Below are 13,978 nucleotides of genomic sequence, written 5' to 3'. Positions count from 1 at the left end.
CGGAACTAATGTATGTTCCATTTCCTACACACCAAATATAATTTCTGGTAAAAATTTATCTTGTTTGTTTTACTACTCTTATAAGTGATCTTACATAATAAGGTACTATTAGTATAGACGGATACAACTTTGGTATTTTGTAATGTGTGGAATTTCAAACAGAAGAAACACATAATATATTAAAAGTTCATCCGCTTTTTCTTATTCTATAAACCATAATATTCTCTACCCTCTCGCAATATTTGACACTAAGTCGAAAAAAATTATTATATAAAATATATTTTTGAGTAACGACTGACACTAGGATCGTAGAGTAAAAGGAATGGTGTACAATAATACATCCCCCCTCCAGGTTTTTTATGGACTGTATTTATTTGAGATTCATACTAAAAAAATCATTATTGTAGACAATACGTGGACGTGGAACAGAGGTAAATTACCTCAAATTGAAAAATTAAAAATTTTTTGGGAGTAATGGATGTGGATGTTATTTCCATGCCATAAAGAAGGCCTTTTACTTTCTTGCGTTAAATCAAATAAACCACTAGTATGGTGTAAATTAATTTAATTACAAATTCTTTTGGGGTAATGCTCCAAAGTAAAAGTTCCCCGAACCCTGCTCTATAGTAAATAGTTTGTATTGAATAAACAGTAATTCTATAATACTTTGTTTTGCTAAGGAATTTATGACAATATTGGTTTTCTTTAATTTTTAAAATGTATTGATGTGTTTTTATTAATATTATAAAATATTTGAATATAATAATAAAAGCAAGTATGTAATTTTGAAATATATGTATTCTGGTACATATAAAAAGGGGGACGTAGACATAATTTGACTTCACTCAATATCTCTACGATAATGTACGTCAGCTGTCGATGTCTACTTCTATTTAGTCCATCCTCCTTATCTATTCCGTGTTTCGGGACATAAGGAATCCATATTTCTGCTAATACAGGGAAAAACATTGGCCTTTTGAGTTAGGCTATAATCTAACAATGCTCCTTTATTCCAAAGAATTGGTATCCTGAGTCACTCTCTTCAGGTTCTGTCACAACAGTCTATATTCTTGATTCTACAATTTGACAAGGTCTTCATTCTATTTAAGATATACAAACCCATTGAGGGTCTTCCACCTCTTAGTGAAGCAATGAAGGTAAGTCGCAGTTTCTTAAGTGGATCATCACTTTTCCATAGTGGTCCACAGCGAGGAACGAAGAATACTGTCTGATTTCACTCTAACTCATTAGGGAAATGACATGGAATGCTTATTCTGTGTTAACTCTTTAGCCTTGTCATCATCAATACTAATTCAATCCAAGATTACAGTCAATCTATATATATCGTAATAACTTATTTGTTAGGATGGCTATCAATTATCATAAGCATTCATCATCAAATAAAAGGAGTCTAGATGGAGACTCCTTGGCAAATGTGTGGAATTGAATCCAACAAAAGATCGTGTTACTTCGTCACTCCCGGCATTAAAGAACAAGTGATTGTGATAAAGTGCAAAATAATTACATATACTAGGGATCATGATTAATTAATTTTCAACATTCCTTCATTTCACTCTTTTTAAATGTTCCAGATCAATGAATAGGTATATTATTGTAAATAAAGAGTCAATTTATGAATTTATTCAATATTATTAATTGCATTTTATACAATACAATTAGACAAGCGAAATTTTTATACAGGTCTTCAACATTATCAATATTCATAATATCATCATTTTAATCACCACCATTCAATTTTTGAATCATTTTTTACTCTTGTGTTTTCATTTTAGTAGAACTTATTTTTTATGTATTTATTAAATGTCATAATTTACTTCAGAAACGAGTTGTTTTTCCTAACGCTTAGAAAATTTGACCGAAATATAAAACGATCAAAATGATGCTTTTTATCACAATCAACGTCAAGAATTTCAAGGAAATATATATCTTCTACGATTAGTTTGAAAATATTATAATTAGTGAAAGTATTATTTTGGACTTTTTGTTGAAGACATAATTTTCTTAATATAAACCTGTTGTTTTTAATTTCTAATAACATTGAATTACAAAACTTACACACTGAGAAAAATAAGCACTAAAGTTACTTCTTTTAGACTTCGATCCCTGGTAACTACTACGGAATTCTAGAACGAAACAATTATTCACCATATCGATGGATTTCAATCCAAGACACTTATCAACAGACCTTAGACCAATGAGAGTATTCAATAAAAATATTACATTTTTACTATGTAACTAGATGTTTATAAATATATAATTGTAATAAGTCTAAATCGCAGTAAATTAACCAATTATCAAATATATTATAAGGCTAAACAATTAAGACAAAATAAAAATATAAACATAAATAAACATATATTTATTTAAGTGCATAACGCCATTATATACAAATGATGAATAGGAAAATAACTTTAATTGCTAATGTCATATGCTTGACAAACGATTTAGTAATTCAAAAAATGACTTCCGACTCACCAACTTTTGAAATATGTTAAACAAAAAGTAATAAGATCACTGATAATTAATTTATTAAAATATTTATTAAGTAAGAATTTCCATAAACTATTTATGCATACATGAAAGTAATAGGAGAGTTGAATATACTTTAGGGATAAAAGTATCTGGAAAAGAGGACCAAATAAAATTAATGGTCAAGGATCGTATTCTACTGTTTTTCCAGTGACAATCGGAAGCAAGGATGAAGTTTCTAGAATGACAGAAATAATGAAACCTTATAAATGGATTCAGTCTCATGGATATGGTTTTTTTAGTATTCATTGGTTATGTACATCAATGACACCTAAGGACTTATATCAATGAAAAGGTTTTCCAAGAATATTAGGAGACGAAAAAGAGAAGACTTTGAAGTTGTTTTAGTATAAGAGCTGCAGATGAAGGATAATAAGTCTCTTCTTCCCTCACTGTACATTTCGTTCCAATATTCATCATGATTAAACTTATCATCAGTTCTTATAGAAGTATACAATGATTCCACAAAAAAAATTTAGAGAGGAAGGATGAGTATTTGAACCAATTTGGATGTTAAAGGATATCTGCACAATCAATAATGCTTCCATTAAATGAAATGATATCGATCGAGGAAGGAGGATGAACCTTTTCTAAAGAGATGAGATCCCTGAACATCATGGATACCCCAATGTCATAAAAAGATATGAATTCAATGGAACTATGAGTGGACTTAGATCCATATATTCGGATGTTCCGCGAAAAAAAGATCCACCCAAATCATCCTTATTGGTTTAGAAGTCCTTAATTTGATGTATATATCCCTATTCTGACTAAAGTTTATACATAGATTACTTATCATGTAAATTAAACGACGGTTTATTAGACCAGTGGTTTTCAAACTTTTTTTCTCGAAACCCGGCGGAGAAAAATACTTAACTCTGCGATATCAATTAATCCTATCTTCTAACTAGTTTTCATTAAAGCACAATAAAGCCTGTGCAATTGATACATGCTAGCTTTAACCGCTTCACTTAAAGTAATAATTAAAATTAGACATTGACGTTACATGTATAACATTTTTAAATTCAATAAAAAAAAGACGATCAGATAAGTTTTACTTAGCTAATGTGACGGGTGGGCCTGCCTGCTGTTCATGATCTCACTCCAATCTGGACAGGATGAAAGCGCTACTCGCATGTCAGGTGAGTTGTTGAGTTGGTTTCTTTCTTTTGTTTTTAACCTTGTCAAAGTCGAAAATCCCAGTTCGCACATGTAGGTTGTTGGGAATTGCAGCAACAATAAAACACTAATCTTACTTAGCAGTGGATATTCTTTTGAAACACTGATCCAAAACGATGGCAAATGGAATGACTTGTGGCGTTGATCTGCTATCACAGATGAGTTGCAACAACTCGTTTTCTTGCTCAGGCATCAAGTTTAGCTCCATTATAAATTCAGGATTTTTCACACTAAGCTTTTCCTTCAGATTTTCAAACCCTTCTGCGGGAAAGTAGCGACTAAAAATGTCAGACAGAGCAGTGAGATGTAACTCTATGACACTTTTAATGTCATTCACTTTTTCTTCACTGATGCTGTTCTCCTCAGTGTGTTATAACAGTGTTGGGAACATGTAGTCGCTGGGACGATTACTTTTTAGTCGTGCTTGCCACAGTACTAACGACTTTTGGAATACTTGTATATGCCCGCAGTGTCGGAATAAATCATTGCCTCTTCCTTGTAACTTCAAATTTATTTCATGGAAAATTAAGAAAATGTCAGTGAAATTTGACAACTTTATTAACCAATTGGCATCGTTAATCCAATTTGGCCAGTTAGACTTTTTCTGTATCAGAAAAATGTGAATCTCATTCCTGAGTTCGTACACCCTTGTTAGTACTCTGCCCCTCGACAGCTACCGTACTTTAGTGTGAAACAGTCAATGAGTGTGCTCCGCTCCCATTTCTGAACATAACAATTCAAAAAACCTGCTGTACTGCCATAAAATCAGGTGAAACACTATTGGATGGCAAAGCTTCACGGTGAATGGAACAGTGATTCCAAACAACATCATTACCAGCTGCCTCAGATATTCTTTTCCCAACTCCGCTATTTCTACCTGTCATATTTGCTGCACAATCATTTGTTATTCCTTTGCAATTAGCCCAATTCAATTTGTATTTTCCAACAATTCAGTCATTTAGCGCTCCGAATATATTTGCTCCTGTTGTATTTGTTGGTAAAGTCAGACAACACAGCAAATCTTCCATAAAGTCATTTTGCCAAACATAACTCACATAAACTAACAGTGTTGAACAATTTGAAACATCAGTGCTCTCGTCAAGTTGGATGGCAAAATTCCTGGCTTACTTTAACCGAGTAATGAGCTCTCGACTTCCAAATGCTCTGCAATGTCATATATTCCCCGAGACATTGTGTTGTCACTGAGAGGAATGCTTCTCAATTTTTCTGAAGACTTGTCATCGAAAATGGTCTGCACCATATTCAGAGATGCTGGAAGAATAAGTTTTTCTGTTACGTTATGAGACATTTTATCTTTTGCCATACGGTATGCAACAAATATGAAGCCAGTTGTGCCTTGTCATTCAAGTTAGTTGAGCGATTGAGAACTTGAGCCGATAACTTTCAATCACGTTGCTTCCGTTGAAAATACTCGATAGGCCTTCCACGAGTTCCCTGTGCTTCTATTCTAAATGTCTTTTCAGTTTTGATGGTTTCAAACTTTCGTTAGCAAGCACTTCACTGTACACAACACACTGGGGCTCAGGATCCTGATTTGCGTTAGCGCAATTTATGAAACCAAATTTCAAAAAGGAATCATTATACTGTCGCGTCCATGATTTATTTTTCTTTTTACTTGGTGGTTCGGACGTCGATTTGACAGTACTACTAGTAGAATTATAACTTCCTGTTTCGGGCGGCGTAATTACACTATTATTTGACGTAGATGGATTTGATTCCGAACTTCTCTTTCTGATAAGAAAAAGACAGTCAGTTACTCAGCAACAACAAACTGACAGTATTTGGATTCAGAATCCAGTAACTTTACGTCGTGAAGTGTGATTACTAATTAATAATTACCTACATTCGAAAATGCTACGCTATGATCTCGTTTAGTGCGTCGTGCGTAAGATGAAGCTATTCAAACAAGTAAATCTTACCGACAATAAGTAATTTGTCCGACTTTAAAATTATTGTGTAATATTATTTTAAAACTAACGAAAAACATTTTTATATTTTAAATTTGCGAGCGAGCCAGTGTTTTCTCTTCCACACCCCAGTATTGGGTCGCGACCCGTACTTTGAAATCCACTGTATTAGACGAACTGTTTTCACAAAAAGTGCAAAATCATTTTCTTTATTCCTCCTTTACCACATACAGTTGTTTGAATGTAGGAAGTTTCGTGGTACTTCCTATTTTCTCTTGCTTTGATATTACTGCTCAGATTTATTTCAAGAAACTCCTTAGAATTATTTAAGATATTTAATTTGGGTGAACACGATATTGTTGTGAACAAGTTGCAATTTTGTATATAATACAATTTGTCTAATTAGATAAATTTGTAAGTATCATAACGGCTTATTCAATTACAAAATGAGCATTTTAATTGCAGAAAATTATTTAATTTATGTCATCATTTCCTTTTGATATCCTACATAGTATTAAAATAATTTATGTCACATAAATTATAACATAACGTACATAAGTTATGAGTCATAACTTATGACTTATGACTTATGTACGTCTTGCTTAGAAAAACAATGGTAAAAATACATTTATATCAAAAAAGGTGATAGATACAGACTTTAAACATAAAATAAAAGTTGTTCAAAATTTTAAATTACATAAGTAACGTTATGTTTATTTGTAATCAGACCAGATTCCTGGGCTCTGGAGGCCAAGTTTGATTTTTGGCAAATAAATTGATTTTTTTTTTAAACAAGATCGATTTCCCGTGTATCAAAGTTTTTTGTATTATACCAAAAAAATTAAAAATCAAACAAACGAACGATTGTGCTAATAGAAAAAAGGAGGACGTATATCAAGTACGAATTTAAAAAGCGAATTAGAAAGAGGATGAGAGAGTTAATCTTAGTATGTATCTTCAATCTTCATTATGGTTGAAGAAGGAACCTGGCAAGTTAGCAATGACAATAACAGTAAATAAATCACAAGGTCAAAAATTTGAAAATATGTTGCATTTTCAAGAATGTCATAAGAGGATGCAGATTTGATTATATTTACATCAAATGGGCAGAAAAAACAAAAAAAGGTGGTATACAAGGATGTTTTACTATAGAAATTTACTTATGATATAATTATAGTTTATAGTAAATCGTCTTAGTTTAGAATTTTAACATAAATAAGCTAAATATAAATAAAATCCTTTTATTTTTTCATTAGCTATCTTTAACATCGCGTGTTCGTGCAAGCATTAAATCAAAATTATATTTAATATATTTACGAGTTATATAACTGTCGGTATTTGAACTTTTTAATGTACCAATGAATACTAATCAATTAATAATTAATCGGTGCAGTAATCATGGTTTTGTCATTGTGGGAAGGACTGATTATAGTGGCTATAGCAGGAAGACTCGCCAAAAATAGGACCCATAAATACTACAATTGAAAAATATCCCTCAACAATATGGGCATGGTAATTTTCGTCAAAACTGTAAATAAACAATAAATATAGTAACGACTATCTAAAGAATATTCAATTTGTGCGTTATTTTTATGACAAGTACTGTAAAATTTTCATTTCATTTTTTGCTTGTAAATTTTACACAACGTACGTATATATATATATATGTAAGTTCTCCAGAATGGAGGTCCTGGCTAAACCACTAACTGACACAAGAGCAAATAAGGGAAATTTAATCTCCTGAAAGGAATGAAACCTCCATCAGGAAAAACAGAACTCGACGACTGGATATATATCATAAAGGATTTGAGTATTATGTTAATTTTATTAATGTAATAAATTTGAGAGATATTGAGTTTTATTTCAATTACATTTTTAATTTACAGAAGTAAATTAGGCATTTTTGCACATTGCCTATGTTGAACAACCATAAATGTCAAGACCTTAACTGAGCCAGCCATAGCTCGGGAAGGATGAATAACTTAGGCTGTATGCAGTAAGAATGTATGATATAATTGATAATATATTCCAACCATTTGACTTTATGAACGATACTAAACCTTGATTTTACGTCAAAATTTGGGAGGTCTAGTAGAAAAACAATAAAAAGGGAAGTAGCTCCCCATCAAAAAGGCTTTCTATGCGAGAGAACGAAAAGAAGAAGAGGAATACTTTGTAGATAGTGCATAAATGGTGCAACAGGGAATAGATGAAATGGAAATAAACTCGATCGACGGAGTAAGAATCAGACCATTAAGGGGTCCAGACTGTCATATAGTGGCTAAGTTCTTGACAGAGATGTGCAGAGAACAACAACAGAATGAGCTTCGTAAACAAATCAAAATGATGTTCCTTCACCCGTCCATGTGGGTTCTCAGTGCATTTCTTATATTTACAATCGGTATAGGATTCAGGTACTCATAAACTTTAAATTCATACAATTTATTACAAAATGCTAAATCGTGAATAACTTTTAATGACATAATGAGAGCAAAAATGTTACAAAAACAAAAATTAATATTTATGTTATGACATTCTTCACAGCTTTCCACCAATCCCGACATCATGTGTTGTGCTTCTTGCCGTATGGTTTTGGTGTAAACTAAGATTTCAATATTTTTGGAAAAAAGCTCGATTACTATTCAAAGTGGAAGGGGATGATTGGTACGACCTACACAAATTTTATTGTCTTTCACGTAGGAAAAGACTCTTCCTCGTTGCAGAGCTTGGAAGCCATATTGTCGGAACATTGGCTGTTCGGGAGGCGCCTGGTATGCCTGATATTGCTAAAACATGTAAAGCATGGAGATTCTTCGTATTACCAAATTGGAGGTGGCAAGGGATAGGAAGTATGTTATTGAGAGAGGCAATAATTGAATCATCAGAGTTGGGCTACGAGAGAATGTCAATTCAAGTAACACCTAATTCTGAGGTTGAACAATTGGTTGTGAAGAATGGTTTCTATCTTGCAGAAACGGACATAGTAGCATCATCGTATCCATTGAAACTTCAGAATCTAGATTATGAAAGAAATGACCTACAGACTCGAGACATAAAGCCCTTCCGGAAAAATGTATAAAAACCGCTACACTAGAGTTTAAATTAAATAATAATGAGCCAAATGAAAGTATTTGAGTGAAGCAGAATAAATTATACAAAATTAGTTGTTCAACATCCATAATTAAATTTTAGTTTCTATTCTTCTTCTTTCTCCTATTACCAGTTCCACGACCAACTTCATTAGGGTTCTTCTTCATCCAATAAAAATTATTCATTATACCCACTCCAGGAGTGCCAACAATAGCTGACTTAGAATTAACATCTCGTAGGATAAATGGAGAAGATCCTGATAAATAATAAATTGAAATGAGTATATGTATAAATAATGTATTCAACTTTCAAATGATAACACACCGGCCAAATAGTCGTCACTCAATGCATCCGTTTTTTGTCGGGCAAGTCTAGTCTGTCTCTGCTGTGGTAGATTTTGATCTTCGGCCAGGAGCGGGTTTATCGCATACTTTCCTCCAACAGGTTTTGGTAACGAAAATTTCTTTCCTCTTCCTGTTAAGCGATTTCGTGTGGATATGTGAATTTGCTGAGATCCATCTTCATTAAGAGTGACAGATACTCGCTTCAATGTTTTATTACCACACTTTTGACAAAACTTTTTATGCATGAGAGATGTTGTATTATAGCAAGCATAACAACGAAGAATCCAGGTCTTTGTTGTTTTAATTTCATATCCATCCACGGACACTACACGAAGACCAAGTTGTTTTGAAACATTCTATATTTAAGTAAAAAATATGTATTAATGATCACATTTAGCACAGGAATAAAAATGTCTGCTATAATCGGTATATAGTAATCCTATCATTTAATTAGATAAAATTAATCATTAACTGAATTATTAGCAATGTCATTTTAGCGTAAATAGCGCCAGATCGATCTATTAAGTAGGCAACAACCTGGTATTAATGAACGCACACGTAACGTAGACAAAATCACACCTACCTGCATGGCAAAATCTGTTGTCATGATTGCAACGGGGATCTCTTCAGAATCTTCACCAGAGCTTCCCATCATCATTTTATTTTTCTCTTTGATATTATTAGGAGTAATCCAACCTCCTTCATCGTCGTCATCCTCGTCCGTCTCCACTTCAATTTCTTCTTCAATTGTTTCAGGAGAAGAATAACTATTCGTTTCGTATTCTTCCTTGTCATCCTTGGATATTTGAGCTGGAATTTCAGCATTTAACATAGCATTTTTAAGATTTTCGGTTACATTTTCAACAGAAATAGAGGACTGCAGAAGAAAAGAACATATATTAGTTACCAAGAATTCACTGAAATGAAAGAAAGTAAGGACAAAAGAGGTGAAACATGAACTTGAGTAATCCAATGACTGAAAAATATATTATGTTAGTCTTACCTTTAATTTATTTAACTAGTTAAATGCCTAACACACTACACACATGTAAATTCTACAGAAGGCACAATTTAAAATCTCACCGATTGCATAATTAACCCTATTAATGTCTTCATATCTTGTGGGTCAACATCTTTAATGAATTTATGATATTCATAGGATTGAACATGACTAGACCATCTTTTCAAATGATGCAAATTGTTATGAAGACTTAAGCAGTCGTATATTGCGAAGTCAAAATTGGAAATGCAATATCCTATGACATAACTTCGACAGGAAAGATAATAATTGAGACACTGAGAAAATTCATATTTATCAGTAATATTAAAAGTCGAAATTTCCTCATCTACTAAAGGAATGGGGTCTCGCCAGTAGGAGATTGATGAAAATTCTGCTAAATCATCTTTTTCCGAAGAACTAATATTACCGCCTGTAATAGACAAGTCAGAGTCATCCATGAAAGAGTCTTTGGGGAAAGACTATGCAGCAAACAGAGAGGAGTATGTTTGAAAATTGTTAGTAGCACAGAAAAGAGAAAATGGGTAATTACCTCATTATTATCACCATCATAGAAGCCAGCCATGGCGGATGGAGTGTAACTCTCATCCCCTGGTTTGTAAAAATTGATTGTTTTGTTCATAGTTGGAACATCCTTGAGGGTATCCTCGCCTATATACTGCAGATGGTAATCATACGTGAGTGCAATTACCATGATATCTGTTGCAGATAATGCAGGGAAATCTCCAGTCTTCTTCGAGAACTCATTCACTAAATACATCATTAAAGAAGTGATAAAATTACACATTTCTATTTTCTAACCTTTAGCAATCGCTTTGGAAGAGGGAGACTTAATTTTCAAATCGTATGGCAGCATCTGGAGCCTCTCTTTTGTTGCCTTATCCCTGATTTCATCCACCACTTCCAGTAATGAGACGACATCATCCGACAAGGATCCAAGGGGAGCATTTCGAATGAAGCCTCCAGAGTCGACGATGAGATGATCTATCTTTTTGCGAGTAGAATCCATAATTATTTGATGAGTGATTACTTATTTATTGAGGGTCTTCTTCCTCAAGTCAATACTAGCACGTAACAATGGAACACGTGGGATAGGTTCTCACTTCTTATCAAGAGTGAATCTAGAATTATTAGTTATGTTACGGTTCAACCCTAACTCAAAAATATTTATGTAGCATAATCACTCAACCTGCTACAATAAAATCACATGAATATTTTTAGCTATGTACTTACTACAGTTATTAGCACTCATTTCTACTTTCAAATATTATTATCCAATTAATTATCGAAATTTTTAAGCATATCCAGTAGAAATTGTAATTAGAAGCAAATTGTACAAATTTCAATAAAAATTGAGATGAAATATTCTGAATAAAGAATTTATAGTCATGAAGCAATTGGAATTCTATGGGATATTAATATTATATTTATATATTAATAACTGGATCCACAACCTATTGAGTAAAAAGGGGAAAGAGAGCTCCTCGTTTTTCAGATGTTGGATTCAACATAAACTTTTTTTCTCTGTTGATAAATTATTCAGCTATTATATTGAATAGGTAGGCTTAGTGAGTTCATAATGTCGGTGGTTCAATCAGGTTATACTAGTAATACGTAGAAGCTGTAACTTTTACAATTTACATAAATCAATGGGATGGAAAAGGTAAGGGGAAGGTGCGTTGCTTAGATTCTGCATGCATTCTGATTTGCTAAACTGAGTGACGCCACAAAAATACTAGTCTCTCAGAAATGAAAACAGTAACATAAGTTATAACAATATGAGTTCATAATTTATATTTAGGATACAAATCTCGAGGACGCCGTCATCAAATTGTCGTACTTACTTTTAGAGATTTTTCTTGTTTTTTTTTTGTTTTTTTTTCAAAATAATTAAATATAGTATTCATTTCTTCTATCGTAAATTACTCTGTCAAATTAAATTATTTTTCTTGTTTCTTTTCAGCTAACTATTTTTGATGAACTGAGCTACGACTTAGTGTAGATTATTTTTTGTTTTATAGCTCTAGCATATTCTAAATTGACTTTTTTTTTTTTTTAAAGTTAATTTTTATCAACTTTCAGATATCTCTAGTAAAATACGGATATGATCCACTATAATTTCAGGCTTTTCCCTATAAACTAGCAAAAATTTATAAGATTATTTCAGCTGAAATAGACATTATTGCACTTGCAAAATGTTGTTTAGTAATCACAAATTTAGTAGGCTACAAGATATAGAAAACAGATTTTTATATAAAGCTACGAAAACATTTTTATGTCAGCCACAACTTTATGTAATGAGAAAAATAGTTTAAGAAACTATGATACATTCAAAATTATCTTTTTTAAATTTTGTCATTTAAAAAAAGTTAATTTTCGTCAACTTTCAGACATTTTCGATAAATAAGATATGATACGGAAAACTTTAGGGTTTTGTCTATAATCTGTTAAAATTCTATAAAATTATTTCAGCTGACATCGACATTATAGGACTTGGAAAATTTTCATTTTTAATAGCATATTCAGTTTGTTGCCTACGAGACATGGAAAATATTTTTATCTATGGCTATGAATATATTTTTTTGTCATCTACAACTCCTTGTAAGAAAAATTTCATTTTAGATAGCTCAAATACATTCAAAATTGAAGACTCACTTTTTAATTTTTTTTTCAAAGATTAATTTTCGCCAACTTCCATACAAAAATTCCGATCAATTGCGGGCAAAATTCGGTAAACTTTATAGACTTTTATCTATCAAGTGGCATAACTTTATAAAAATATATCCACTGATGACAAGACTGGTGAAGTTTTGTTTCCTAAAAAAAAAATGACTGATCAAATATGAAAAAGACGTTGTGAAGTCATCTATAAAAAAACATTCAATCGAAAGTGTGATGTCATGGAAGTGTGTTCGTATGTTATATTTTCTAAATTATGATTTAATCAGGGTTGATCAGTGTTCCAGAAAGTTCCTAGAAGCCCGACTAAATTAGCTTCTTCAACTAATAGGAAATGTCTTTACACAATTTTTTAGTTAATTTTGTGTATACTTCATTTAAAAGACAAATAGTAATATACTACCTTCTAGGATTCGTTAAAATTTTAAAAATTTCACAAGTATGATTACCATTAATTTTATTTATAGACTTGAACGAGATAAAAGTTGTCTTAATAATCGAATTCACCAATTTTTAAAAGAAGACGTTATCACAAAAATCAAAGATATTAAGGAGAAACTAGATCGATCATGTTTTCTGGAAGGGATTCATGAAATATCGAATGAAGAATACACAATTTATTTTGCTCTATCTAAAGACCATCTTGTTTCTACCATTTTATGTGGCCCGAAAGTGGAAAACAATTTTTCATACTTGATTTTTACCAATGGGCCCCCTTTATCTAACATCGAAGCTAGCCATATTTGTTCCTAAAATATCTTGAGTCGTTTATTCGACGATAGCAACATTTTGGCTTATCTGAAGTCTAGATCAGGTAAAGTATCAAGTTTAAATTATTCAATTAAACTTTTGGAAGACTCTTTTAATGAGCAGGAATTGCATTTCCTCAATCATCTTGGATTCATTATTGAACAACTCCATTTATTCTCTGTGAGTGTGAGCAGACGAAGATTCTCAGTGACATTATTAGGACTTTCAACGTTGTAGCATAATACTAGCCGTACCTTATACAAACAAATTAAGGAGTCTGGATTGATTTTTTTACCATCAATAACCCATATTAAGCGATTAACAAGTGTTTTCTCTGTTCGTGGAGGAGTTGCAAATTCTAGAATTTATTATTTAAATCAAGACTTGGATCATTAATTGAAAAAGATACATTTGAGTCAATAATAATTAACGAAGCTTAT

At 32.1% G+C, this 13,978-nt stretch overlaps 1 protein-coding gene and 2 long non-coding RNA genes across 4 annotated transcripts; 1 reads left to right on the top strand and 2 right to left on the bottom strand.

Annotated features, from left to right (window-relative positions):
- Window positions 1-898: 898 nt before the first annotated feature.
- Window positions 899-5,186, bottom strand: LOC139905655 (uncharacterized). Its single transcript, XR_011780605.1, has 2 exons — window positions 5,056-5,186; window positions 899-5,001 (listed from the first exon to the last, which is right to left on the bottom strand). It is a non-coding gene; the product is annotated as an uncharacterized lncRNA (long non-coding RNA).
- Window positions 5,187-6,074: 888 nt separating this feature from the next.
- Window positions 6,075-7,518, top strand: LOC139905654 (uncharacterized). The gene is made up of 2 exons (XR_011780604.1): window positions 6,075-6,782; window positions 6,914-7,518. It is a non-coding gene; the product is annotated as an uncharacterized lncRNA (long non-coding RNA).
- A 565-nt stretch (window positions 7,519-8,083) lies between these two features.
- On the bottom strand, window positions 8,084-11,232 carry LOC121119189 (RNA-binding protein NOB1). Of its 2 annotated transcripts, XM_040713806.2 has the most exons (6): window positions 10,911-11,232; window positions 10,642-10,859; window positions 10,175-10,570; window positions 9,675-9,968; window positions 9,072-9,447; window positions 8,084-9,003 (listed from the first exon to the last, which is right to left on the bottom strand). In XM_040713806.2, the coding sequence occupies exons 1-6, from the start codon at window positions 11,116-11,118 to the stop codon at window positions 8,846-8,848; spliced, it is 1,650 nt and encodes a 549-aa protein (XP_040569740.1). In that variant the 5' UTR covers window positions 11,119-11,232; the 3' UTR covers window positions 8,084-8,845. The 2 variants fall into 2 exon arrangements, with proteins under 2 accessions (XP_040569740.1, XP_040569741.1); XM_040713807.2 differs by lacking the exon at window positions 10,175-10,570 and having other exon boundaries at window positions 10,911-11,230.
- Window positions 11,233-13,978: the final 2,746 nt, after the last annotated feature.

Source organism: Lepeophtheirus salmonis, chromosome 6 (assembly GCF_016086655.4).
Source record: "Lepeophtheirus salmonis chromosome 6, UVic_Lsal_1.4, whole genome shotgun sequence".
Classification (NCBI taxonomy): domain Eukaryota; kingdom Metazoa; phylum Arthropoda; class Copepoda; order Siphonostomatoida; family Caligidae; genus Lepeophtheirus; species Lepeophtheirus salmonis.
Note: the sequence above shows the minus strand (reverse complement) of the source record. Positions and strands in the feature narration are given on the sequence as shown.

Bases quoted from the DNA above. Each gene is read 5' to 3' on its own strand.
- LOC121119189 (XM_040713806.2), bottom strand. From the start codon at position 11,118: ATGGATTCTACTCGCAAAAAGATAGATCATCTCATCGTCGACTCTGGA. The intron at 10,571-10,641 runs GTAATTACCCAT...TTTGCTGCATAG, and splicing joins ATGATGGTGATAATAATGAG to TCTTTCCCCAAAGACTCTTT. The intron at 9,448-9,674 runs GTAGGTGTGATT...ACTTAAATATAG, and splicing joins CAACAGATTTTGCCATGCAG to AATGTTTCAAAACAACTTGG.